The 27,643-nt window shown below is 41.8% G+C and overlaps 1 protein-coding gene across 4 annotated transcripts; it reads right to left on the bottom strand.

Annotated features, from left to right (window-relative positions):
• Nucleotides 1-3,098: 3,098 nt before the first annotated feature.
• On the bottom strand, nucleotides 3,099-25,722 carry LOC124140876 (lysine--tRNA ligase-like). Of its 4 annotated transcripts, none has more exons than XM_046508689.2 (16): nucleotides 25,593-25,678; nucleotides 23,349-23,566; nucleotides 20,893-21,028; nucleotides 19,447-19,618; nucleotides 17,926-18,019; nucleotides 17,267-17,349; nucleotides 14,823-14,926; nucleotides 13,670-13,795; nucleotides 13,168-13,287; nucleotides 11,542-11,704; nucleotides 10,466-10,639; nucleotides 9,046-9,131; nucleotides 7,549-7,634; nucleotides 6,042-6,168; nucleotides 5,507-5,650; nucleotides 3,099-4,643 (listed from the first exon to the last, which is right to left on the bottom strand). In XM_046508689.2, the coding sequence occupies exons 2-16, from the start codon at nucleotides 23,537-23,539 to the stop codon at nucleotides 4,554-4,556; spliced, it is 1,896 nt and encodes a 631-aa protein (XP_046364645.2). In that variant the 5' UTR covers nucleotides 23,540-23,566; nucleotides 25,593-25,678; the 3' UTR covers nucleotides 3,099-4,553. The 4 variants fall into 4 exon arrangements, with proteins under 4 accessions (XP_046364645.2, XP_048253589.1, XP_046364646.2 ...); XM_048397632.1 differs by having other exon boundaries at nucleotides 23,349-23,608; nucleotides 25,593-25,655; XM_046508690.2 differs by lacking the exon at nucleotides 23,349-23,566 and having other exon boundaries at nucleotides 25,593-25,722.
• Nucleotides 25,723-27,643: the final 1,921 nt, after the last annotated feature.

Here is a 27,643-nt window from a genome sequence, read left to right as displayed (position 1 = left end):
CCCCCTTCCCATAATGAAGACCATGGGTGGCCCAGTCATCCAAGGCGCCACAATTCGTTCTGAAGAGTTGCGTCCCTTGGGCTCGCCAGAAACCTATGGTCGTGGGTTCAAATCCTGGTTCGCCCTGATTGTTTCTAGGTTTGTCAGCACCATACCTGTGCTCATGGGTTTCACTGAAGTGGTAAATGTCTGAGACCTGCATCACTTGGGGCTTTCCTCCGACATTAAAAGCTGGCACTCCGTGATATAACTGGAATACTGTTAAAAGCGGCATTCAACACAACTCACTCACTGAAGACCATGGTGTATAACAAATGCTCCCTAACGTGGTTACGTTCAGGAACCCACGTCACATGTGATACTGCAATACCAAATACTCCAGGTACATTCAATACAACTTATGGTATTGGAGCATTGTACATGATAGTCAGCCAAGTTTTCATGTTGTATTCATCCAAGGCCTGCTGTTTGATGATGATAGTAATAATGACATGAGGACCACAAGGAATAGCAGCCATCGGTAGACACAGATGTGTGAAGTGTGGACGCCACTCATGCATCATGAAAGAAATCATTGATATACAAAACTGACAGCCCTGACACGGATACAGACGAAAAATTCACCTTCAAAACAGCCAAAATTTGTACAATGCCACCATTGATATTCATAGTAGTACCTACAACACAGGTCTCATTTGTTCTGTGTATGCCAGTATGCATCTTCCTGAGGCAAGGGAGTTAACAGACTCCAAAAGTCCAGTTTCCACCCTTGCCAAACTAGGCTTGAATTTCTGGTCTCGTTCATAGCACCACCAGTGGCTGCTACGAGTCATGTTCCTTCTATGCCCTCCTTTTGACCAATCAGATTTCACCTCTCATATCACTTGCATTTGCTTCAAACAAAATGGCGACGCTCAGTAAAGACAATCTGATCGATGATCAGGATATATAGTGTAATAACTTCGTGATGTGCATCAAATCACATGAGCACCTTGATTAAAACATGAAAACATTTGGAAAATATCTGTTGATGCCCAGTTGACGGTACACATTCTTTGCAAATCCTAGTCAACCGAAATCTGCACATAGATATCCATGTTGTTTATGGACCGGATGTCGATTTTGTTGTGCAATTTTGATTGGACTATGCATAGACTCGTTAGTCCAGCCATACTTGCAGCCTAGTTTGACAAGGGTGGAAACTGGACTTTATGGTCAGTTAAGTCCCTTGTCCCGGGTTGATGACCAGTACTGTGCTCGACGTCCAAGGTGTGATGTTTATTTGTGTATATCCCTCCATGCTGTTACCACACTACCAGTATGCCCAATGCATGCCACCTCAATAAACAATATTACGATATGAATTATGTCTCTTGTTTATCAGTTTACAGTGCCATGTGTGTGAGTGAGTATGGTTTTACGCCGCTTTTAGCAATATGTCAGCAATATCACGGCAGGGGACACCAGAAAGGGGCTTCACACATTGTACCCAAGTCGGGAATCGAACCCGGGTCTTATGCGCGACGAGCAAATGCTTTAACCACTAGGCTAGCCATGTGTGTGAGCCTTCAAGGTGAGGTAAAATAGGGTTTGGCATTGTGCTCAAGATTATTACACTTTTTAGTGACGTGTGTGTTGCTGCTTGTACTAGTCTCAACTAATGCCTGATTTATTAGTGCCAACTGAGATACCATGCAACAGTTTTGAGATGATGCCCCACTCGGACACAGTATGCCGACTCCAAGCCGTCCAGACCGGGTTTTTATCTCCTCAATGCCAAGCAACAGTCAGGGTAACAATTTAGCAATATTCAAGCAATAGCACGGGGTACTTTACACATTGTACCCATGTGGGGAATCGAACCTGGGCCTTTGGCGTCATGAGCGAATGCTTTAACCACTAGGCTTCCCCACTGCCCGGAAGGGTAACAACTGGTACCACCTTTTAATGTCTTCTGCAAGGACGTGGCTTGGGAGCAAACTCTCGACCTTCTGCTCCCCTTAACATGGAGGCAGTCTGATCCTTCAAATGGACAGTGTGATGTTGTATCATGTTTGTGATATTGTTCCTTTATCTCAGCAGCACAAATATTTCACATACACCTAGCGGGTCCATAACCATAGATAGGATTACGGGACAAACAAGTGACTGATATCATGAGCAACGTCCCACACCAGGGTACAATGACAAGCCATCAATCAAGTCTCCAAGTCCGACCATCCAATCTATTAAGTCGCTTTGTGTAACAGGCATAGGTTGCTTGGGATCAATGCAAATCCTGACTCCACACAGGGGAGGTCACTCTATGGTCACCTACACTAGCATACCACTAAATCAGTAGCCTGCAACAATGTGAGTTTGGCCTCTATGCTGGCTGTAAGAGACGACTTAGTGGTTCAGGTCAGGTCAGATAGGCGACTTGGTTGATAGCGTGTCATTGTATCCCAACAGCATGGATCGGAGTTCAAATATCACTGGATTGTCTGGTCCAGACTCATATTTACAGCTGTCATATAGCTGGAATATTGTGGGGTGCAGCGATAAACAATACAATTAACAAAATACAGTATTCCTCCTACGTTAAGGTGACGCAGAGTAATGTAACAGAAACACTGTTGATAAATGGCCCACCTCTAGCCCCTAAATGCTGAGCGCCAGACAAGGTAACAACAAGTACCATCTTTCATTCCAAGCCGACCAGTCCTTGTTTTAGCCCCTAAATGCCGAGCGCAAGACTAGGTAACAACAAGTACCATCTTTGATTCCAAGCCAACCAGTCTTTGTTTTAGCCCCAAAATGCCAAGCGCCAGATAAGGAATCAACAAGTACCATCTTTTAACATCTTTTGGTATGACGTGAGGCGGTCCCCAAGCGCCAGATAAGGAATCAACAAGAACTATCTTTTAACATCTTTTGGTATGACGTGAGGCGGTCCCCAAGCGCCAGATAAGGAATCAACAAGAACTATCTTTTAACATCTTTTGGTATGACGTGAGGCGGTCCCCAAGCGCCAGATAAGGAATCAACAAGTACTATCTTTTAACATCTTTTGGTATGACGTGAGGCGGTCCCCCAGACTGAATAAGCAAGACAACAACATTGGTCAAAGAGTTTATATTCCTAATAAATTATTCACAATTTATTTTACAGTCCACTTCCAGAAATATTTTTTTCATTGACAAGAATCATGGCCACAACTGTACAGAAACATGACATGTTGATCTTCACGAGTCTGTACCAATACGCTGGCAATGCAAATACAACTTGCATTGACCAGTATCAATTATCTGTGGTCTTGAAAGTAATAAAATCCTACATCTGTAATACAGTTTACACATATTGATGAATAAATTATATTAACCTCTCCAAACTTCTTGACACAATATATACTACTCAAAAGAAATAAGAAATCACAGTTTTTCTCATGACAAGTTAATCTGTCATGGTTGGTGGGTATTGCAACACACAGACTTCCAATTAGCAGTGTTCCTTAACTTGTTTTGAGTAGTATAGTACAGGTATGTCATGATGGTGATGTAAGTAGTTGTATGGAATATATTACAATTAACAGGAAACTTGCACAACTGATTATGAAAAGAGCGTCCGTAGTGTCGACATCAGATCATAGTTTCTATATCGTCAATATTCAACCAGTGTCAACATTTGACTATGGTGTCAATATAAGACCATGGTGGAAAAATGGATTCCGCGTGGATCACAAACTAACATTGTCTTAACAATATTTCAAAGTCAACAAGGTCTTACTGTATATTATTACTACAAATATCAGGGTTCATAATAATCATATGTGCCCTAGGGTCATATCACGTAATGAGACAACAGTGTTATATTTCCTTCATCTGGACGTCATTGTTGACGTCATTCGATTCTTATAGTGACGTGAGGTCGGATGATGTCACGCTAGAAACGACATCATAGCTGAAGATTGATGACGTCAATCGACAAATTGTGGTTCCGCTGCTGTTGCGACTTGCTGTCCTTAGGTAAACACTAAAATTCTCTGTATGTAGACATCTTCGGTAATAAATAGAACATTATAGGAGTCTTCATGTCATACTATGTTTACGACACTCGTGCCTAAGAACCGGAATTTAGACACTCGTGTCGTAAACAGAGTATGACATAAACATAATATAATATCCTCTATTTATTTTTTGTCAATTGGAAGAAAGAATAAGGGACTTAAGGTCACAGGAAATCATTCAACCCCCTTTCCCAGAGATACAATATTGCACATTGACTCCAAATGAAATATCGCGATAGAACTGACACACATCTATACAATCCATTAAGAATTTCATAATCCCTGGACACCTTAACCCTGGAATCTACAAGCCTTGATTCTTCTGATAAGTGACATGGGCACTTCCACCCTACCCTGGAATCTAGAAGTCTATCTATTGATGCTACATAAGTGGACATCAGGACTGAAACTGAGCCGCAACAATGAAGAATAACAATGGCTGCAACAATGGTTTCTGGAGGAGGTATGTAGACACACAGACACATGTACACGATGTGTGGAGCTGATGTTAAGATGTTTCCTTCGGGGCGGCGTCTGCTGCGTCTTCCGGCTTCGGGTTGTTGTCTTCTGGTTTCATTGCTGGGAACAGGAGCACTTCCTGTGGGCAAACACATCATAGCTAGCTTTAGGACGGAGATGTATCTTGATATGTGTACTACATCATTGAAGAAATAGCTTTGAATTCACAGAATGGACACACACATGGCTGACTTTTGTGAAATTTCTTTGCATGTTCCACATAACATATATTCATATATATTTACTTTTCATGAAATGGCTTTGAGTAACCCATAAAAGAATCTCAGAATTACAAACGTTAAATAAATTTGTTTTTGTTTTTTGGTTCATTTGTTGTTTAACGCCACACTCAGCAATATTCAAGCTATATGACGGCAGTCTGTAAATAATCGAGTCTAGACGAGACAATCCAGTGATACATATCATGAACATCGATCCACACAATTGGAATATGATGACATGCATCAACCACTTCATTGAGCCTGACCACCCGATCACGTTAGTAGCCTCTTACGGCAAGAATGGGTTGCTGAAGACCTATTCTAACCCAGATCTGACAAATGACTGGTGCAACCATTACAACATAAAGTCTTGATTATGTGAGAGTTTGGTTTAAGGCTCTTTTGAAAAATATTTCACTTAAGTCACAATTTGAGAACTTAATATGGAGTGAAAGTGATGCAGGTCTTAGACATCATGAATATGGTGCAGACAAACCAAGAATTTTAATCAGGGGAAATGTGGGATTCAAACCGTTAATCATTAGCCTGGCACGACCCTAATCTGTGAGTGAGCTTTTAACTTGCTTCTAGCACTAATGTAGCCATACCACAGCAGGTGACACAAAGATTAGGTATGGATTTCGGGATTTGAACTCAGAACCCCACTGCCCCAAATAGTCCCGACTCCTCGTAGGTCCCTGTTTGACCTTGAACTGTTTACCTTGATGTTGTTGGAGTCGGTGAGGAACATGGCAAGTCGGTCTATCCCCATGCCCCATCCTGCTGTGGGGGGGAGGCCGTACTCTAATGCTGTACAGAAGTTCTCGTCCACAAACATGGCTTCATCATCCCCAGCTGCCTTGTCCTAGAAGAGAAACATGAAGTAATAAAGTGGTGAGGTGACATGGGGTTTAAAACTGCGTTCAAGATTATTTCATTCACATATCCATGATAGCAACATTGTTTGTTGTTTAACGCTGCACTCAGCAGTATTCCAGCTATATGAGGGTGGTCTGTAAATAATCGAGTCTGGACCAGACAATCAAGTGATTGACATCATGAGCATCGATCCACGCAATTGGGATACAATGATATGCATCAACTAAGTCAGCGAGCCTGACCATCTGATCCTGTTTGTTGCCTCTTACGACAATCACAGTCGCCTTTTACGGCAAGCATGGGTTGCTGAAGACCTATTCTACCCCGGATCTTCACGGGTCACCACACTCATGAAATATTCTCTGTATGTTACAAACCTTGGCCTGCTGCTGAAACCTATCTCTCTGGACTACAGGGTCGTTCAACTCGGTGTAGGCATTAGCAACCTCCTTCTTCATGACAAACAGCTCAAACCGTTCCGTCAAACCTGGCTTGGATCGATGCCTGCAACAAGATGCACTAGTTACCACGGTGACATGTCATTAGCTGGATGACAATGAGTGGGATGGTGTACACAAACTGAACAGAACACAAAATCAGAAATAAGATTGCCATCTCATCCTACCGGGTACCCATTCACTGCTGGGTGAACAGAGGCACCTTTCGAACAAAGTCACTTGCCCAAGGACACGCCACATGTGTAACACATGCTTCAGTGTGGGGCAGGACGGAAGCCCTAGAAACTCTCAGGAGCCAAGGTGACGAAACGTGGCCACCCATCCAAGGACTATCCACGACCGACATTGCTAAAGTTCACCTGCTTTATGACCTGTGCCCTGTGCACAGGACTACATGCCACCACAATATCGAAGGAGAGCCAAACCAAACCAACCATCATTGATTAACAAAAAACAAAAACAAGATGTGTTATTCACAACAAAATCTTTGACAATACCATATTATTCGAGAGACTTTGGCCTAGCACATCCAAAGGCCCCACGTTACATAGGTGCAACCCATCTGAAGCCCTGTTACAACTGCCCCAGCTCTGAGATATCTGAGATTGGTTAGAGCTATATTAGTGAGTGAGTATGGTTTAACGTCACTTTCAGCAATATTCCAGCAATATCACGGGTTGGGACAACGTAAAATGGGCTTCACACATTGTACCCATGTGGGGAATCGAACCCGTGCCTTCAATGTGACAAGCCAACGCTTTAACCACTAGGCTACACGACCGACCCTACAGCTATATTAAGTTGTCACCCAATCAACTAAGATCGCTAGTGCAGCTCCCACCCTGCTAAAAAAAGAATAAAGACAACAATTTCTCGGGGGCCTCCAATGCTGGCAGGGATTTACCTTGACATGCTCAGAGGCCGATGTTTGTAACTATTGGTAACAATTCCAGAGTGAGTGAGTGAGTGAGTGAGTGAGTGAGTGAGTGAGTGAGAGTGAGTGAGGTTTTATGCCGCTTTTAGCAATATTCCAGCAATATCACGGCGGGGGACACCAGAAATGGGCTTCACACATTGTACCCATGTTGGGAATCGAACCTGGGTCTTCGGCGTGACGAGCTAACGCTTGAACCACTAGGCTACCCGACCAATTCCAGAATTGTGATCTAAAATTTCAAGTTCATGTTAATATATGTAAAGTGAAAACTAATGTTACATCATAGTAGACGTGACTTGTATTCACTGAGAACAGAACCGATAAAGAGACCAATGATTGGTTTTAAACTACTGGACAGAATACAATGGTCAACGTATTAAAATCAATCATAATACCTCTGAATTTAGAAAAAAATAACTTTAAACAAAATGTTTTTTCCCAGTTTGTTCAGAATCCTAGATAAATCCCTATCTCTGGACAAAAACTCACCATTTAGCCAGCGGGCTCATGACCTGAGGGTGTTCGGTGATGAATGCTGGGTTGATGATGTTCTCCTCTAAATATTCACCCACCAGCTGAAACAAAGAAAGAGAATATAGCAGAGCTGAGCCGGAAATCTGAGATTAGATTAGAAGAAATAGCAATTCTATTTAATGCAATATTATAATCAGGATTAGAAATTAACGCTTGTTCAGTAGCACAGGCTGGTAAATCTTCAAAAGGGCTAGTTGTGACGTGCACAGTCTGACTGAGTGAGTTGGATTTAATTGGTTTGGTTGGTTGGTTTGTTGTTTAACGCAGCACTCAGCAATATTCCAGCTATATGACGGCGGTCTGTAAATAATCAAGTCTGGACCAGACCATCCAGTGATTAATTTCATGAGCATCGATCCACGCAATGTGGATTGATGACATGCATCAACCAAGTCAGCGAGCCTGACCACCTGATCCCGTTAGTGGCCTATTACGACAAGCATAGTCACCTTTTACGGCAAGCATGGGTTCCTGAAGACCTATTGGATTTAAGACTGCCTTGATCAGCTTTTCCTTCAAATCACAACATGTCAGCTTAATGTTGGAGGGAAGTCGAATGTGATGCTGGTCCTAGATGTTTACCATGAGAGTTAGTGACTGAGTTGGATTTAATGCCGCTTATAACAGAACTCGAGTTATATAACGGTGTGTCAGGTTAATGTGAGAGGAGTGAGTGAGTTGGGTTTAACGCCGTTTTTAGCAGTATACCAGGTATATCTCACAGCGTGTCAGCTAAATGTGGGAGGAAAGCCCCAAGTGATGCAGATCTCAGACGTTTACCACTTTGGTGAAACCCACGAGCACGGGTATGGTGCTGACAAACCTAGAAACACAATCGGGGCGAACCGGGATTCGTACCCACAATCATAGATTTCTGGTGTATCCAAGGGACGCAACTCTGCACAGCAAATCGCGGCGCCTTAGACGACTGGGCCCTGTGCCCAGGAATGTGAGAGAAGTCTTAAGTGAGGCGGCTCTTAGATGTTTGCAATAAGAGCATCCCAAGCCATAGGGGTTGGCTGACATGCTATAAACCACGCCACCTGTACCCCATACTGATTAGTGGTGAGGTGAGGTGAAATTGGGATTAACGTCGCGTCCAAGATTATTGCACTTACATATAGCGACGTGCATGCACGTGTGTGTGAGTGTGTGGCTGCTTGTACTAGTCCGGACTGATGCCGATCTAAAGTGCTAGCTCACTGAGATACCATGCCGCAGTTTAACATGAATACCCCACTCAGACACAGTATACTGACTCCGAGCCGACCAGTCCTTGTTTTAGCTCCTTAATGCCGAGCGCCAGACAGGGTAACAACAAGTACCATCTTTTAACGTCTTTTGGTATGACTCGGCCGGGGATCAAACCCCGGACCTTCCCCTCTCCAGGCAGACGCTCTACCCCTAGACCACGGATTAGTGATGCCTGTGAAGTAACCATGGTGACCATACCTTGTCCAGCAGTCGACTGAGTGTCCGGGGGGAGGCACATTCCACCTCTTGCTTACGACACAGATCATCAAAGAACTTGCGGGCTCCTGCAGACACAACACGCAAACATAAAATGAATGTGTCATAATACACCCCAATTTTCCTAAAAAGAACATTCCTTGTTAGTTTCGTTCTTGTTTGTCATTGTTTCTTGTTTAACGTCGCACTCAGCAATATTCCAGCTATATGACGGCGGTCTGTAAATAATCGAGCCTGGACCAAACAATCCAGTGATTGACATCATTAGCATCCATCCATGCAATTGGAATATGATGACATGCATCAACCAAGTCAGCAAGCCTCACCCCCAGATCCTGTTAGTCTCCTCTTACGACAAGCATAGTTGCCTTTTACGGCAAGCATGTTTTGCTGAAGACTAACACAGATCTTCATGTGGTCATTGTTAGTAATAATAAACACTAACTAGAAATGCCCCTTATAAAATAAAGCCCAAATATCCTGCAAAATTTTTACATTAAATAATATAATCAATTTATTTTTCACATGTATTTCAAAAAGAGAAATCTCCACTGTGGGCAGACAGACAAATGGCCCAACTTTGTTTCCTTGTTACCTGACACGACCAAATCCAGTGATTGGCCCAGACAATCCAGTGTTTGACATGTGACATGGACGATGACATCCAATCAACAAGTCATATCTTCCTGAGGCAAGTTAGATGACTGACAGGGGGGGGGGGGGGGGGGGGGAGAGGGGAGAGAGAAAACTTTTTATCATTTAACTTAAGCATTTATCCATGACATAAGCTTATGACATAATAACATGTATGTCATACCCCAATGACATAAGTGTGCAAATTAGATATGCAAATTAGATAACCAGAAGAGCGAGCGGTTTGATTTGAAACTATATATTATAAGTGAAGTTACACCAGAGATATAATCAGATTACACAGAATCGTTGTTGTTACCGTTATTAAAGTTTCAATCATTCTGCAAAAGTCTGTTCAAGTATTTTGTTTAAAATAATCAGAGGAACTTTTTTTCTCAGCGAATTGTTTATTTTGGTTTACATGGCTATGGAAAACATGTATCACTACGCACGATCTATACGTAAGATTTCGACAAGTTGCTGATGTTAATGTTTAAAGCAATTATTCCTTAATTTGGAAGCAAAAATGTGAAAATGATAAATAGAATTCATCACTCATGTTTTTTAATATGGGAAATATCAACCTCGTCCCGTTAATCGGTATTTGCCTCGCCAAAGGCTCGGCAAATACCGATTAACTAAGACTCGGTTGATATTTCCCATATTAAAAAACACTCGTGATGAATCCTCTATGTTTGTTGTAAGGGTAACCTAGCTACTAATATTACCGACATTGCAATAGCGATAACGCCCCTGTAGACCTCCTTACCCTCTGTGGCGAACGTTGTTGGGTCTGGGAACTTCACCTTCAGGATCTTCTCTAGCTCCTCGCACAGACTGATGCGTCGGAACGGCGGCGTGAAATCTATCTCGACCCCCTCTCCGTCTGGTCCATCGGGGTGGAACGTCACCTTGTAACCCCCGTACAGGTACTTCACCATACCTGGACACACAGGTAAACAGCTAAGTATGTGATTGACAGGTAAGTGAGTAGGTGTAACAACAATACAGGTACATTTTCACACCTGGACACACAGGTAAACAGGTCAGTATGTGATTGACAGGTAAGTGAGTAGGCGAGTGTCTTGTTTTACACTGCAGTGAGCAATACTACAGATATTAAACTACTATAAATAGAGGTTATCAAGGGAGTGTGTTTGGGGTTGTAAATAACCAATAGCCAAGGCTCCCCAATGCTTATTCCTTATAGTTATACAGGATATTTACAATCCAAAAACACACAAGCATGATAACCTCTTTATGACATTCTTAAATTCCATCATCGGAAATAAATTCTCTCACAAACAGTCCCTAGAAGTCTTCCTGGAATGTGAACATTAATATACTAAGTCACAAGGTCGGTCAGACAGTAACTACAGATGATAAAGTTCCAAATCAAACATTGGTTTGACTACTCCGAAGGCAAAATCTTAAACGTATTTTTTTAAAGCATAAAATTAACCTTTTAGGCAATTCACAGGTTCACCCATTTGAGTAATTATCCTTTACCAAAGAGAAGCTTCACCAGACTATGAGACATCACGTTTGTAAAAAATCTGCCTGGTCATATTACATTATCGTGAGTCAGAAGTCTCACATAATGAGAAATTGAAACCACGAGAAATTGAAAGAGTAAAATTTCAGACTTGTTATGGCCAAATCCACATATAACATCGGGAAAAGATCCCAAGCTGCAGAGGTCAATAAGCACAGGTATAGAAATTGATATGTCTACCATCCTCAGGAAGGCTCGATGCTGATTTTCGGTATTTTAGACTAACTATTTTGAGCATCATTCACCAACACAGCAAATAACACATCTACAGCCATGGAGACAGCACTGACCTGAGACCATGGACTCGGTGAGCTTCATGAGATCCTGGTAGTCGGCGTACGCCATGTAGAACTCACACGTGGTGAACTCGGGGTTGTGCGTCATGTCAATACCCTCGTTACGGAACTGCTTGCCAATCTCGTACACTCGGTCAAGGCCTCCCACAACCAACATCTGGAGAAAACACATTAGTGGATACTCACTCAAGTTTCACTTAATAATATTTCTCACGATTCCATGATGACTTTAATCTAGCAGATCCTTATGAGCGAGTGAGTTCAGACTTCATGTCGCCATAGCAATCATGGCAATGTTTCAGTAAAATAGCAAAGAGACCACCCCTTATGATTTTGTTATTTCAGCAAATTCCATGATCATAAATAAAAAACTATAACTTATGACTTGTATGACATACAGACAAGTTTTGTCTTATCAAACTCCATGTAATCTGAGTGAATTGGGTTCAAGGCTGCTTTGATCAGTATTCCAGTTTTACTTCTGCGTGTCAGCTTAATGTGGGAGGAAAGCCAAAAGTGATGCAGGTCTCAGATGTTTAGTTTACCACTTTGGTGAAACCGACGAGCACAGGCATGGTGCTGACAAACCTAGAAACATAATTGGGGAAAAACCCGGTTTCTGACCACAATCATCGGTTCCTGGTTGCCCAAGGGACACAACCCTGCACAGTCTAAGATAACTGGGCCACCTGTGAGGATGTTTTACTTATGACAGTGGACACCAGGAAGGGGCTCCACACATTTTACCGAAGTGGGGAATTGAACCTGAACCAAAGTAATGATAAGCAAAGACTTTAACCACTAGGCTACAATCACCACTTTCAAAAACTCGTAAAATCTGGATATTTTTTATATTTGTATACTTACCCTGCATTTCTCCTTAATGCATTCACTGCTAACTTTTGACAGAAACAAAGGTGTGATTGGTCTAGCGATGAGAGTGAGTGAGTGAGTTGGGTTTAACGCCACTTTTAACAGTAATCAGTAACAAGTAATCGTGTCAGCTTAATGTGGGAGGAAAATCCCAAATGATGCAGGTCTCAGACATTTACCACTTCGGTAAAACCCACGAGCACAGGTATGGTACTGACAAACCTAGAAACATAATCGGGGTGAACCGGGATTCGAACCCACAATCATAGGTTTCTGGCGTGCCCAAGGGACGCAACTGGGCCACCCGTGCCCCCCACCCCCAGCAATGAGAAGACCAAGAGTCAGCCATGTCATGCCGGAAGTGGTGGCTGATGATTGGAGTTCCTGCTTCTAGAATGGAACAACCTCTTTTCTTCTCATCTGCTGGGGGGGGTGGGTAGCCTAGTGGTTAAAGTGTTCGCTCGTCATGCCGAAGACCCGGGTTCAATTCCCGACATGGGTACAATGTGTGAAGCCCATTTTCTGGTGTCCCCCGCCATGATATTGCTGGAATATTGCCAAAAGCAGCATAAAACCATACTCACTCACTCACTCTCATCTGCTGGACCAATCACAGCTTCGTTTCCATCAAAAGTAAGCAGTGAATGCATTGAGGAGTAATGCAGGATAAGTTAACAACTAAGCATGTTACTAGGGACGGTTCATCCCCAGAATGCCCCAGGGATGAGGAGAGTGTTGTTTGCCTACCTTGAGGTACAACTCCGGCGCCACCCTCATGTACAGGTCCAGTTTCAGATCATTGTGGTGGGTGATGAAAGGCTTGGCAGTGGCGCCCCCTGGGATCATATTCATCATCGGCGTCTCCACCTACAAACACACGGAAAAACAAACAATCAGAAAACCAGAGTCGCTAGTGTGTGTGACTTAATATTTTTTTAAGGTATATAAAAAAAAAAACGCAAATATAATTTCTTGGTTAGCAAGCCAAATGTCAGGGAATCATTGTATTGTATTATATAACAACATACTGCATTTAGAAGCCCCTAAACCAGAATTACTTTGGTTGATATTTAAATTATTCGTTGTAAATGTTCAAAATAGGTTGAATTCCATTTCCATTAAATGAATAACTCTTGGCTCATATCAGTAGATCTGGGCAAAAGGTTACCTTGGAGGTCTATAGTCTATCATGCTCCCTCAGTAAACAATTCACCTGATACAAAGACCAACAGTTTGAAAACCAACTCACCTCAAGAAATCCTAATTCATCCAGGAATTTGCGTACATAGTTGATAATCTTGGCTCGAGTGACAAACTTTCTTCTGACAGGCTCATTAATAATCAAGTCCAGATATCGCTGTCTAAATCTTGTTTCCTGTGAAAGAAATACTATCAATAGATTCTGCAAGTGAGTGAGTAAGGTTGTTTTATTGTAATATTTGGGAACATTGTGACAGTAGAATCATGAAAACAGGGTACAGGGATTTTTAAGTTATATCTTCCCGAGGCAAGGGAGTTAACTGACCATAAAAGTCCAGTTTCCACCCTTGCCAAACTAGGCTGCAATTATGGAGTTACATTTGGGCTGGACTAATGAGTCTATGCATAGTCCAATCAAAATCATGTAACAAAATCAATATCCAATATATAAACTGCCGTGAGGTTTTCGGTCAATTGCAGGATTTGTAAAGCATGTGTACCGTCAACTTTGCGTCAACAGATATGTTCAAAATCTTTTCATGTTTTTAATCAAGGTGCTCACGTGATTTGATGCACCTCGCGCAGAAAGACCCGTTTTACTATATTATAGATCTTTATTATCGATCAGATCGTCTAGACTGGGTGCTGCCATGTTTTTTTAAGCAAATGCAAGTGATATCAGAGGAGGAATCTGATTGGTCAATAGGAGGGACATAACTGATGATAGCCACTGGTGGCGCTACGGTCGAGTTCGGCAAGGGAGGAAACTGGAGTTTTACGGTCACTTAACTCCCTTGCCTCGGGAAGATGCCTATACAGTGATCAACAGTTGGGGTGAAACCATATAACAGGTCACGATACCATATGTGTCATGATACATAGGTCACGATATGAGGCACATTTACTCCAAATCACACGAAAACGTCTTGACTGTAAATATTTCAGAGCAGATTCCAAAGGAAAAGCTAGCTGTAGACACATGTTAGTAGCAGCTATATTTAGACATGAACTTGAAGCACTAATTACATTACATTTTGCGATATTTGTCTGACAAAATGCTGGGAGTCATTAAATCAGAAGTAATTTATTTTCGCAAGTGGAGAAAAAAATGTATCATGTATCATATAGTTGCATGAAACCCAGCACCGGTAAGCGGGGATCAATTCTAACCCAGAATCCCCTAATCCCGAAAATAAGCTCACCTTATCCTTGACCCCGTAGTAGAGATGAGGCAGTTGGTGTAGACAGGGCGACAATAAGGTGATCTCTGAGGGCACGATGCTCAGCTCACCCTTCTTCGTCTTCCCTAGAGGAGTAATTCCGACAGAGCAAGTGTATTAGAGAGAATGGTGTTTAATGTTGCATTGAGCAATCTTCCTCAATTATCCAATCCAATTTATGACATTCAGTTAATTCTCTACCGATGCTTTGGTTGGTTGGTTTGTTGTTTAACGCCGCACTCAGCAATATTCCAGCTATATGACGGCGGTCTGTAGATAATCGAGTCTGGACCAGACAATCCAGTGATTAATATCAAGAGCATCGATCCACGCAATTGGGATCGATGACATGCATCAACCAAGTCAGCGCGTCTGACCACCCGATCCCGGCAAGCATGGGTTGCTGAAGAACTGTTCTAACCCGGAATCTTCACGGGTCACCAATGCTTTGAGTCTGGTTCCTTAATCCCAGATCATTAATTACATTGGATAATTGAGGAAGGACTGTTAAATACTACAACTCTCCTGAGTGATCAGAGGTGTTCAATCCCAGTTCCAATGGCTATATGTGGTTCTGGATCATATACAACATACTTGAGTTAAAGCAGGCTACGATTTAAGGAACTTCTTTCAAATTGCACCAGGTTCATGTTGACATGAAAACCTGGTTGCACCATACAAAAAAGGTTGCACTCTTGTCACATAAAATATCAAAGAGTGAGTGAGTGAGTTGGGTTTTATGCCGCTTTTAGCAATATTCCAGCAATATCAAGCCAGGGGACACCAGAAATGGGCTTCACACATTGTACCCATGTCAGGAATCGAACCTGGGTCTTTGGCATGACGAGCAGACGCTTTAACCACTAGGCTACCCGACAGCCGCAAAATATCAAAGATGAAACATAGATGCATTAGTAAGCACATCTCAGATCTCTGATGACTGGGTTATGATTTTACACAAATACTGCTGTTAAACGTAATAGGATGTGCACATAATCTTGAAGTACCCACAGTTTGATGACGTCCAAGAAAGGATGACAAATTACATATAACATGGATTAACATTGAGTATGGTACATAAAGCTTAGAGGCATTCGCTGTGTTCAATGATCGTGTGAAAGGCAAGGGTTAGTCAGACACAAATTTGAATGTGACAGTCAGACACAAATTAACATGCACTTAGCCAGGGGTCCGGAAACCGTCATATGCGCCGGACATGTCCGATTGGGAATCTCAAATGTCCGTTTTAAAATATTGCTTACCGGACATTTTAAAAAGTATTGTCCGGACATTCTTAAATTTTGACCGGACATGATCAACAGTTAGGACTGAGCAGTTTCTGTCTGCAGTTGCAACACAATGAAGATTAACTACACTGACAAGCTTTGTTTGTTTTGATTGCTGAAAATACATCGTACCTACATGATAGTCCAATCGGTCAATCACTGTAATAGGCAATAAACTGAGTTGACACTGATTAATCGAGGATTAATTACTGAGAACATCTTGTTAATTTGAGTGAAAGGTGTTTACAACTGTACATTAATACCTTGCATCATCGATGTACCTCATTATCCTCACAATGCTACAATACGTAACCTCAGACAAGAAGCGAAAGCGTGACGACAGCCAGTCGACTGATGCAGATCAGTCGAGCGGATCTGCCAAACCCTCAAAGTCTGGACGATCATTTTGTAAGTCGTGGCTAACGACTTTCACTTGGTTGACATACAATGAGGATTTGCAGATTTTATTGTTTTCAGTAGCTAGTCGTATATTGAATCTTGATTGACCGCCATTTTGCTTTCTCGGACGATCGATATATCCATTTTTTTTATGGTCAATAATTAAGTACAGATGAAAAAAGTATTCAAATAACTATTGCTATCAACGATATTTTAGTATTTGTGATTAAATTATCTGTCTTGTTTTTAAGAAAATCTTTAGTTTAAAAAAAACTTTTCCCGTGAGGTCACGTGATAACCAAATATGGGATAATAGTCTCGATCCAAATGTTACAACGCGTACACTTGAGCAGACTCATGAATATGACTCATGAATATTAATTAGACCGTTCACTACGTTAACAGACCGTTATTATAACAGAAACAAACGTATGTTTTCCATGTAAATCTAAAATGATATTATTTGTTATTAATTGTCCGGTGAATTAAACAATTTAAATTGAAACAATTCATAATTCATCATATTATGAATACTTAAACTTGTAATGTGTGTGAAAAGTCATACTAAAATACGCTATTTGAAGGGGGCGTGGCCTAAATGCAAATGTCCGATTGGGATTTTAAATTTTCCGGACCCCTGCACTTAGCGCATGGAAAAATAAATAATAGGTTGCACTAGTACATGTTTTATATAGCTAAATTGAGTCGTAGCCTCTAAGACAACTGACGTCTGTAGCTCACCTGGTCTGCCGCGGACACCGATGATGTCCCCTCGCTTTACCTTGTCCATGACTGACTCGAAGGCTTCCTCGGGTCTGTAGTGCCTTTAGAAGTATACATCAACATTTCTACAACCAACACCATGTACATTGATGAAAACAACCTTAATCCTTAGTGAGTGAGTGAGTGAGTGAGTGAGTGAGTGAGTGAGTGAGTGAGTGAGTGAGTGAGTGAGTGAGTGAGTGAGTGAGTGAGTGAGTGAGTGAGTGAGTGAGTGAGTGAGTGAGTGAGTGAGTGAATAAGGTTTAATGTTGGTTTTAGCAGTGGGCTTTACACATAGTACCCTTGTGGGAAATCAAACTCTGGCCTTCAGCATGACAAGAAAATGCATTTAACAGACTCAGTGGGAAAAAAACAACCCTCATTTAGGGTTGGCAAACCAATTAAGCTTATGGAAGATATACATACAAGGCGGAATCCTGTCCTGTTATCACCAGGCCTTAACACAGACCAGTCTGTTTAGTTTTAAACCTAAACAATATTCTTTCCATATCTACCCAGGGACACAAAGAATGGCCTTTACATATTGTATGCATAAAAGGGAATTGAACCTGGGTCTTAAGCGTGATGAGCCAACGCTTGAACCACTGGGCTACATGAAGTAGAAATGTCTGACTCACTTGGCGTTAGCCATGACCTGGATCTTGACATCTTCACCTCGCAGATCATAGAAGATCAACTTGGCCCCCGACAACCTCTTCGCGTGTATACGACCTGAAACGTAAACATATGTGAAATTATGTAACCTGCAGCTCGGTTTTAGGTTAATGCCTGCACCATGGTCCCTTCAACACTAAGTGGTTTGACATGGCAGGGGATGGAACCACCGCCCTTCCACTCACTGAGCAGACACTCAATCCACTAGACCACGGAGGCGGTCAAGCAATCTTAGACATATTGGAGCAACCACTGTCATAACTGCCATACTTAAATACAGACTTACAACCACCGTAGCGGCAAGATCACTTTGTAGTGATTGGCCTGGGACGAAAACACAAATTTATTTATAGTGAGTGAGTGAGTATGGTTTTATGCCGCTTTTAGCAATATTCCAGCAATATCATGGCGGGGGACACCAGAAATGGGCTTCACACATTGTACCCATGTCGGGAATTGAACCCGGGTCTTCGGCGTGACGAGCGAACGCTTTAACCACTAGGCTACCTGACCGCCCAAATGCATTTATAACCATACCAGCATCACAACCATCATCACCGCCTCCGTGGTCTAGTGGTAGAGCATCCGCCCGGAGAGCGGAAGGTGCGGGGTTCGATCCCCGACCACGTCATACCAAAAGACGTTAAAAGGTGGTACTTATTGTTACCCTGTCTGGCGCTTGGCATTAAGGGGCTAAAACAAGGACTGGTCGGCTCGGAGTCAGTATACTGTGTCTGAGTGGGGTATTCATGTTAAACTGCGGCATGTTATCTCAATGGGCTAGCACTATAAATCGGCATCAGTCCGGACTAATACAAGCAGCCACACACACACGTCGCAATATAAGTGCAATAATCTTGGACGCGACGTTAAACCCAATTTCACCTCACCTCACCTCACCTCACCTCACCTCACCTCACCTCACCTCACCTCACAACCATCATGAAGTATGTACTTCACTGAACTTCAAAATTGGAAGTTAATTGATAATCGATTATGACTCACAGCTAGATTGGTTTGTTTTTTAACGTCGCACTCAGCAATATTCCAGCTATATGACAGCGATCCGTAAATAATCGAGTCTCGACCAGACAATCTAGTGATTGACATCAGGAGCATCCATCCAAGCAATTGGGATCGATGACATGTACCAACCATGTCAGCAAGCATGACCACACGATCTCATTAGTCGCATCTTACGACAAGCATAGTCGCCTTTTATGGCAAGCATGGGTCTTCACAGGCCAACTCACAGTTGGATGGCTGATGGCTGCCTATTATTTTCAATTGTGAATAGTTTCTTTTTAGACTCACAGTTAGAGGTTCTAAAAGAAACTATTCACAATTGAAAATCGGCATTCGTTCAAATCAATCAGCCCAATAACTTAAGATATCATTCCCTAATCAACTCAAGTCCATCTCTTAATGTCATCGTTAACTGGATCATTTTACATGTAATCCAGGCTAACACACAACAATCTTACCTGCAACTGAGACGATGTCATCAAGGATCTCGCCATCAGCCACGCCATTGTACCGAGCGATGAACTCGGTCAGGGAGATCTCCACGTGGTACTTGTGGGGGTAGGGCTGCTCCTTCGGGTCCTTGTGCTCCTTCAACTGAGCTATTGCCCGGGACCGCAGACGGAAGTACTCCTGGGGGGAAACATTATCACGTGAATGGACACCAATGTCAGCAGTTGTTTCCTCATAGTCCCTTCCCCTGTACATCCTAATAACGAGAACTAGTGTCTAAACAACAAGTAAATCGGACAAACAACTGTTGTCTCCTTGCATACAAACTGTTGTCAGTGAATATAATTTCTCAATAGCTTGACGTCTGAGCAAATCACTTGCGACACAAATCACTTCAAGTGAACAAGTGCTACACACTACACATGCTACATGCACTAAAATATAGAAACATTTAAGATTTCACAAGATGATGCAATTTGAATCAATCCTGTATAAGGACTCCTCAGCAATGATGTGTGGACTATGCAACACTGATAAGAAGTAGGCCGAAGGGTATGGGGACAGTCCAGCTCTTGTCTTGTTAGAGTAACAATCCTTGTCTGATGCAATCTTCATGTAACAGTGGTCACCTGTCCTAGTTTTCAACAAACTACTGTCAGAACTACAGATCATAAAAAATAAAATGGAAATGACGCCTGTTTATGTTGATCAGCTTCTTTTTTATTTGGCCATGTTGATTTTACCTGATAGTTGACACTCAGGGGAGATAACTGGCACCCATACGTGAAAAGACAGGTATACAGACATCTTGGTACTTATTTAATTCTGTGAAGTTGTTTTTTTATCAACAATCCATGCTGAAACTGGATCGGTTGTTATGCATGTGTTATCTGTCTGAGGTACCATTTCTTCAGAATATTGTGAACTCTGAGAAAATCAACCAACTCACGGAAGACTCACGGAAAATCAACCAACTTCTCCCTTAAAGTCTTACCATATCAATTACATTAAAGTTTTAATGAAATAGAAATTCAAATTGACAAAAAAAGAAAGTAATTTAGCAGGGGTAAGTGTATTCGGTGTCATGACAGTCGTCACTTGTTTGAAAACATAACGGTCAGTCGGTTGCGTGTTCAATTCCAAGCATGGTTGTGGTCATCTATCACTATGGGGAGTTTTGACTGGAGGCAGCAATAGTATAGAGGGCTCCGCGAACGGGATATCGCTGTGAGGAGCTTGAGTGGGGGACATAGATGGGACATAACTCTATACACTGGTGGCGCTATAATCATGATAATCCACCCCAGAAATTCCACCCTGGTATGGCAAGAGGTGGAAACTGGACGCAAGATGAAGATGAAGATGACGCAAGAAAGGTATGGGCAAGGTACAATGTTAAAAAATTTGCTAACTATTAAACATCAGAGATTTCCGATATTCAATATCAGACTCACATTTGGGTCAATGTCTTCATCATCCTGTTTCTTATCAGCAGTAGGTTTCTGGACTGATTCCGCTGCCGACACCACGGCCTGTTTTTCTGCTTTCTCTGCAGCCTTCTTTTCTGCCTTCAACCGCCTCTTCAGCTCACTGAAACATACACAGCTCACTGAAACATACACAGTTCACCAAAACATACACATCTAACTGAAACACACACAGCTCACTGAAACACTCACGGCTCACTGAAACACTCACGGCTCATTGAAACATACATGGCTCACTGAAACACACACGGCTCACTGAAACACACGGCTCACTGAAACACACACATTCAACTGAAACACACACATCCAACTGAAAAACACGGCTCACTGAAACATACACATCCAACTGAAAAATACACCCAACTGAAACACACACAGCTCACTGAAACACACACAACCAACTGAAACACACACAGTTCACTGAAACACACATGGCTCACTAAAACACACGGCTCACTGAAACACACACATCCAACTGAAACACACAGAGTTCACCGAAACATACACAGTTCACTGAAACACACACAGCTCACTAAAACACAACAGCTCACAAACACACAACCGCTCACTGAAACACACAATAGCTCACAAACACACACAGCTCACTGAAACACACAACCGCTCACTGAAACATACAACCGCTCACTGAAACACACAACCGCTCACTGAAACACACACAGCTCACTAAAACACAACAGCTCACAAACACACAGAGCTAACTGAAACACAACAGTTCACTGAAACACAACAGCTCACTGAAACACACATGCAGCTTCCTGACAACCACTGCTCCCCTCATAGTGGCAGAAACTTGTAGGAGTTACTAGAAATGTGACAGATATTCAGGCAAATAGCAGAGGTGGGTTTTTGTGTTATAGGACGTGATAGAAAACTATCACAGCCTGGATACAAAAGGTAAACTACATCAGTTCTCTAATCAGTGCAACCCTTTTGTTTGTGTCAGATTTTGTATATAATCATATCTAAATGTATGACCCTAAATAATTGGTTTATACTTTTGTATATATTTTTTAAGATTTTGCAAACACGAAACTTTTTTTAAAGCCTCAAATACAAGGTTGGTAAACCGTTCCTGTGTGTTAGGTAGGGAGAATTCCATTTCAAGGTTTTACATTTGTAATGAAAGAATTTTTCCCGGTAGGCAACTATACAAAAAGTATATAATAAAAAGGATATTCCATGAGTCTCATGAAATATCCTGTTTCTCTCACCAAGTGACGGGGAAAGGAGATGTTTGAAAATATCTCCTTTGCGCCCCATCACTCGAGAGAGAAACAGGATATTTCACGAGACGCATGAAATATCCTCTATATACATGATATATGCAGCCTTTTCACTAAGACATAGAGTAGCAGACAAAACAATCCTGAATAGAACAATAACAAGCTGGACATTGTTGAACATGCAGAAAGTGGTCTGGAAAAGATTTATTCTTCACTGTTCATAGCATTAGCATCGCATTAGCATCGCTGCCAACTTTCCCAAATTACAATGAGTATTTTGTTACGATCTTCTGGTTGCATCACCAAAGCCCAGCGTTATGAACAGGGTTAGAACTTAACACTACCCTGCTAGCCCGTGGCTAGTACTAATTCCTGCAGGCTAGTACAAATTTCCCCATAGTTTTAACATTACAAGGGCATTTTATCTTTACCCGGTCCAGTAAAGCTATTGAATCTAGTTCTCACCCTGTATGAATTTAGTACAGTATAATTCAGTCATGTCATTCCAAAACTATAATTTTATAGCTTAGTTTCTTTTTTCGACTACAGCAGCTTCTGATAATACAAGTGGAGAGTCTAGATTGGACAGATGCAACACAATAAACAGACTTCATACCAGTCGATAAAAAAGACGCGTTCGTAGCAGACTGTGTTAAGCTAAATAAAGACCTCCTCTTTGTTTCTTGGAAAATTTAGTCCTTGTGATTTTTCCTCCCGTAGATTGGCATATCATTTGTATGAATTAATCAGGAAATCATACTTTTGTATTTTAGTTGCAAATTCTCAACAAATATGACCATTTGGTAAAGTCGGCAGCCATGCATTAGCCAAGAAGTACATATGTATGATCTTAATTACGAACAAGTAGATGACATGTATCAGTGAACATTGGTACTTATAGAAAAGGCTGATAATGTTTACAATAAGATAAACAGTCCACCCCTTTTGATATTGTTCCATTTCAAATCAGGCAATGCATAATTTGACACTGATTAACCATGACATCTCAAAAGTTACAATCCTGTTTATCAAGTTTCTCAAGTCTAAAACATAACCATGCTCACTAAAAGCCAAGATCACAGATTCTTCCAAAACAAAATCTTGCATATTTTAACATCTTAGTGTCTACGTAACTATGGTAACAAAAGGGTTGCACTATTGGGACTGATGTATATTTACCGTGATTTGTGTAGTAAAGAAGGTGTAGTTGAGATGGTACGAGGCTGGACGTGAAGACAAGGGCTCCGACGACTACAGGACCTCAACATGGATGCAGCACAGAGAGGGGACGAGGCGAGGCGAGATGACACCCGCTGGACAGACACAAACTGCCATGAGGCTAGTCGGAGCAGTGATGACAGGCTCTGCATCGTGTCACCGTGTCTCAGATGATGGGGCTGGTAAATCAATGTTGTTGAAGTGGAGCAAAGTCGAGTTGCCTATTGAATTCGACAAGTATCAAATTTTCCAAGGATTTATCTAGACTAGTAGACTAGACAGAGGCTGACATTTGGACCCACATGAGTAGTAAAAGTCCAAAACTGGAAATAAATATTTCCTAATTCAGGATAACATGGTAAATATAGTCATAACTAATGTGCTTTGGTAGTATTGCTTTGTATTTCACCAATAACAAATATGTGTAAGATGCCTTAATGCTTAGTTTAATATCATCATGATTAATGCATTGAAAGCAATGTTAACGGACAATGTTAGAAACCCTCTGAATAAATGAAAATAAGAACTTTTAAGAAGACCCAATTTTAACAAAATTTATCAAAATATATTTTCACAATCTGCCTCACATGCATTTGTTTTAGTATCTTATACTCTTCCTAGATAAATCCCCGTTTACAATCATGCTCAGATACATATACTATGGCACGATACATTGGTCATGATATGATACGTATCACGATACACATATTTACATTGAATCGCATGGAAACTTCTTGACAATAAATATTCCAGAGCAGGTTCTAAAGGAAAAGCAAGCTGTACACCCATTCGTATGGCTATTTTTAGTAAGGAACTTGAAACGCCCATTACCACACATTTTTTCTGAATCTGTCTGATAAATATGCCAGGGGTCATAAACGAGTAGAAAGTAATTTAATTCAGCAGGTGTATGTCTTGTATGGATACAGAGAAAAAAGCATCGTGTATGGTATTGTCACTTGAAAACTCACAATCCACCGGTGTACCAATGTATCGTTTCACCCCTAGCACCACAGTAACCATGGTAACCTGTAACTATAAAGTCTTGGCCAGGCGCACTAGTGGGTGATAGCATGAGCAACAATTAATGACACCATCAGCTTCATCAGTGAGGTCACACATGATTCATCCACCATAGCGCAGATTCACAAAGTGTTGGCAGCGCGATGACCATGATGTAAGACCTAAGTGCATGTCAAACTGTTCAAATAAAAGTACATACAGAACTACGTAAGCTTGTTTTATATATCGTCCTGGAATGCAGTTATAGCACCATGGCAGACATGTCTATGCTTTTGTCACCATTGATCATACAGTTAAGTGAATGTTATGAAATACACATTTACAAACCTTCTTTCCACTGACGTCTGTATTGTCTCTCGATTAAGCTTAAAGTGAGTGAGTGAGCGAGTATGGTTTTATGCCGCTTTTAGAAATATTCCTGCAATATCACAGCGGGGGACACCAGAAATGGGCTTCACACATTTCACCCATGTCGGTAATCGAACCCGGGTCTTCGGCGTGATGAGCGAACGCTTTAACCACTAGGCTAACCGACCGCCCATTAGGCTTAAAGACAGTGACCCGTGAAGATCCGGGATAGAATGGGTCTTCAGCAACCCATGCTTGCCATAAAAGGTGACTATGCTTGTCGTAAGAGGCGACATACGGGATTTGGTGGTCAGTCTCGCTGACTTGGTTCATGCATGTTATCGAACCCAATTGCATGGATCGATGCTCATGATGTAAATCACAGCATTGTCTGACCCAGACTCGATTATTTACAGACTGCCGTCATATAGCTCGAATATTGCTGAGTGCGGCGTTAAACAATAAACACGCGCAAAAATAAAAGACAGTAATATAATGAAGCACCATAAAAATGCCTGTCATACCGGTACATGGCTGGACAGCCGTCAGGTCCTACTGTCCGAATGTAACGTTATTGCGAGGTAGAGATCAAGTTTAACAACGGTGGACAGTGTAGAGGCCGGAAGTAACGACATGTCTTGACACTGTCACCCCTCTTATTGATGATGATGCAACAAAGCAGCAACCACGTACGTCAACTGTTGATCACAAGTTGCCATAAGCTACAAGTCAAACACCAATCAATCAACAAGTTCACCGCAGATTGGGTTTACATTCTACATGTTTTTATCAAAACCATACTTCACATGACGTTAGAGTTTAAAAAATGCTTACTTTTTGCTGAGTTTCTCTCCCGTCTCTGCCATTGTGATACACGTGCCGTGCGCCAATAGCCGATTTGGCGGAAGTATGTAGAGTTGTCTCCCTTCGATATCTTCCCAAGCTCCTTCCCAGCGCGTGACACCTTCGCTACATTCTCGGTGGTATAGAGAGCTCTGCGAACGGGATATCGCAGTGTAAAACTCGTTAAAGGGCAAGTTCACACGGATATGAACCAATTTTTCTTGTACTTTTTCGACATTAAAAGTGTTAACATAGAAGTGTCATAGACAAAAATATAAAAACATCATATTTAATTAACATATTTTTTGCATTAAAACGATTTATATTTTTCACATTTACCAAGTGTTCTATTTCCACAACAAAAACACCATGGCTTATGCCCCTTGCAATATGACGTCATTGGTGCCAATTGATAAACATTATGACGTCATCATGCTTTGTTAGAGCCGCTTCACGTGGTGTAGGTACAGGTGTGTGATTCTAGCGTCTCAGATGCCAGCCAGCATAGTGTTATGCTGAGTCACCACTGCGCCGGAGTGTGTCGTAGACCATGTTGTTTTACCGCAAACTGGTACTTGATATCTTTTGCGTTGAGAATAGACAGGGACCCAGTTGAATTGGCACCAATTACGTCATTATCTAAGGGGGATAACTCAGGCCTATTTCGCTCGTAAAACGAAGGCCTCATAACGACATATCATTTTAACACTATTGTGAGCTTCCTACTTTCACTGTGAAAAAAATGAGCGTATATTTTCAAACACAGATACTAACTAATTCTAAAATTGCGTTTTGTTTAGAAAAAGAAAGAAAGTGATTTTTGCGTGTACACTTCCCCTTTAAGGGAATTTTCATACTTCATTTTCTCAATTATTGCTTTACGAATTTACACTTCATAATTACTTTCAATGCGACATGTCACAACTTTACAATGATACACTGCCAGAACAACGGAACTACGAAAAAAACAAGTTCTGATTTTTTTATTACATATTTTTCAATCCTGATGATATTTTCTGTCAAATTACTTTCAAATAAAAATTTTGAAAATTTAAGGTCACATCCTGTAAGTTTGGGAATTTTTTTAACAAAAATAAGGTCTCTGGTTAACCCAACGCCACGCTCCTGTTCCAACTAAACAATGTTATCGTAGAGGAATATCTCATGTCAATGTTTTCGGAATGCCACTCAATAAGACTCAAGTTAGCTGCCTGTTGATTGGTTGCTGGGATATCACAGCTACGCTATACTATATAGTATATACAACCTAAACTGCCCAATGAAAGCCCCTGCATTCCTCCCCGCACAAGCGACTCGTACCCGGCTATCGGAACACACGTGTGGATCCAAGCACGGCGCTGCACGTACACGCTCTAGATTCTCCGATTTAACGGTACTCTTTTACGCGTAGCGGCCACGCCATGCACAGAAATGGGATGATTGGGAACCTATAAGGGACATAGGCGACCGGCCTGCTGACCCGTGATTGACATCCTAGGAATTACAATAGCTGGGGGGGGGGGGGGGGGGGGGGGGGGCATTCCAACCACCCAAACATTAAACGGTATGAATGCCACGCAGTCAAACATTTTGAACACCGATCCTCATGAGATATTTCGAACCCGTGAAGATCCGGGGTAGAATAGGTCTTCAGAAACCCATGCTGTAAAAGGCGACTATGCTTGTCGTAACAGGCGACTAACGGGATCGGGTGGTCAGGCACGATGACTTGGTTGATGCATGTCATCGTTTCCCAATTGCGTGGATCGATGCTCATGATGTCAATCACTGGATTGTCTGGTCCAGACTCGATTATTTACAGACCGCCGCCATAAGCTGGAGTATTGCTGAGTGAGGCGTTAAACAACAAACAATAGCTAGGATTCCCAAACGGGATTCGCAGATACCATGCGGTATAAGATTTGTGTTTTGACTTTTGTCGAACTGAAATTTTGATAAATATTGATCTAGGCGGTTACATATACCTCACATGGTCGTATTCTACAACATATTTCCGTGGACTGTTATATATGGGTACCACG

Source organism: Haliotis rufescens, unplaced genomic scaffold (assembly GCF_023055435.1).
Source record: "Haliotis rufescens isolate VD_foot unplaced genomic scaffold, xgHalRufe1.0.p SCAF_17, whole genome shotgun sequence".
NCBI classification, from domain to species: Eukaryota; Metazoa; Mollusca; class Gastropoda; order Lepetellida; family Haliotidae; genus Haliotis; species Haliotis rufescens.
The sequence above is the reverse complement of the archived record's forward strand: the minus strand, read 5'-3'. Positions and strand labels throughout refer to the sequence as shown.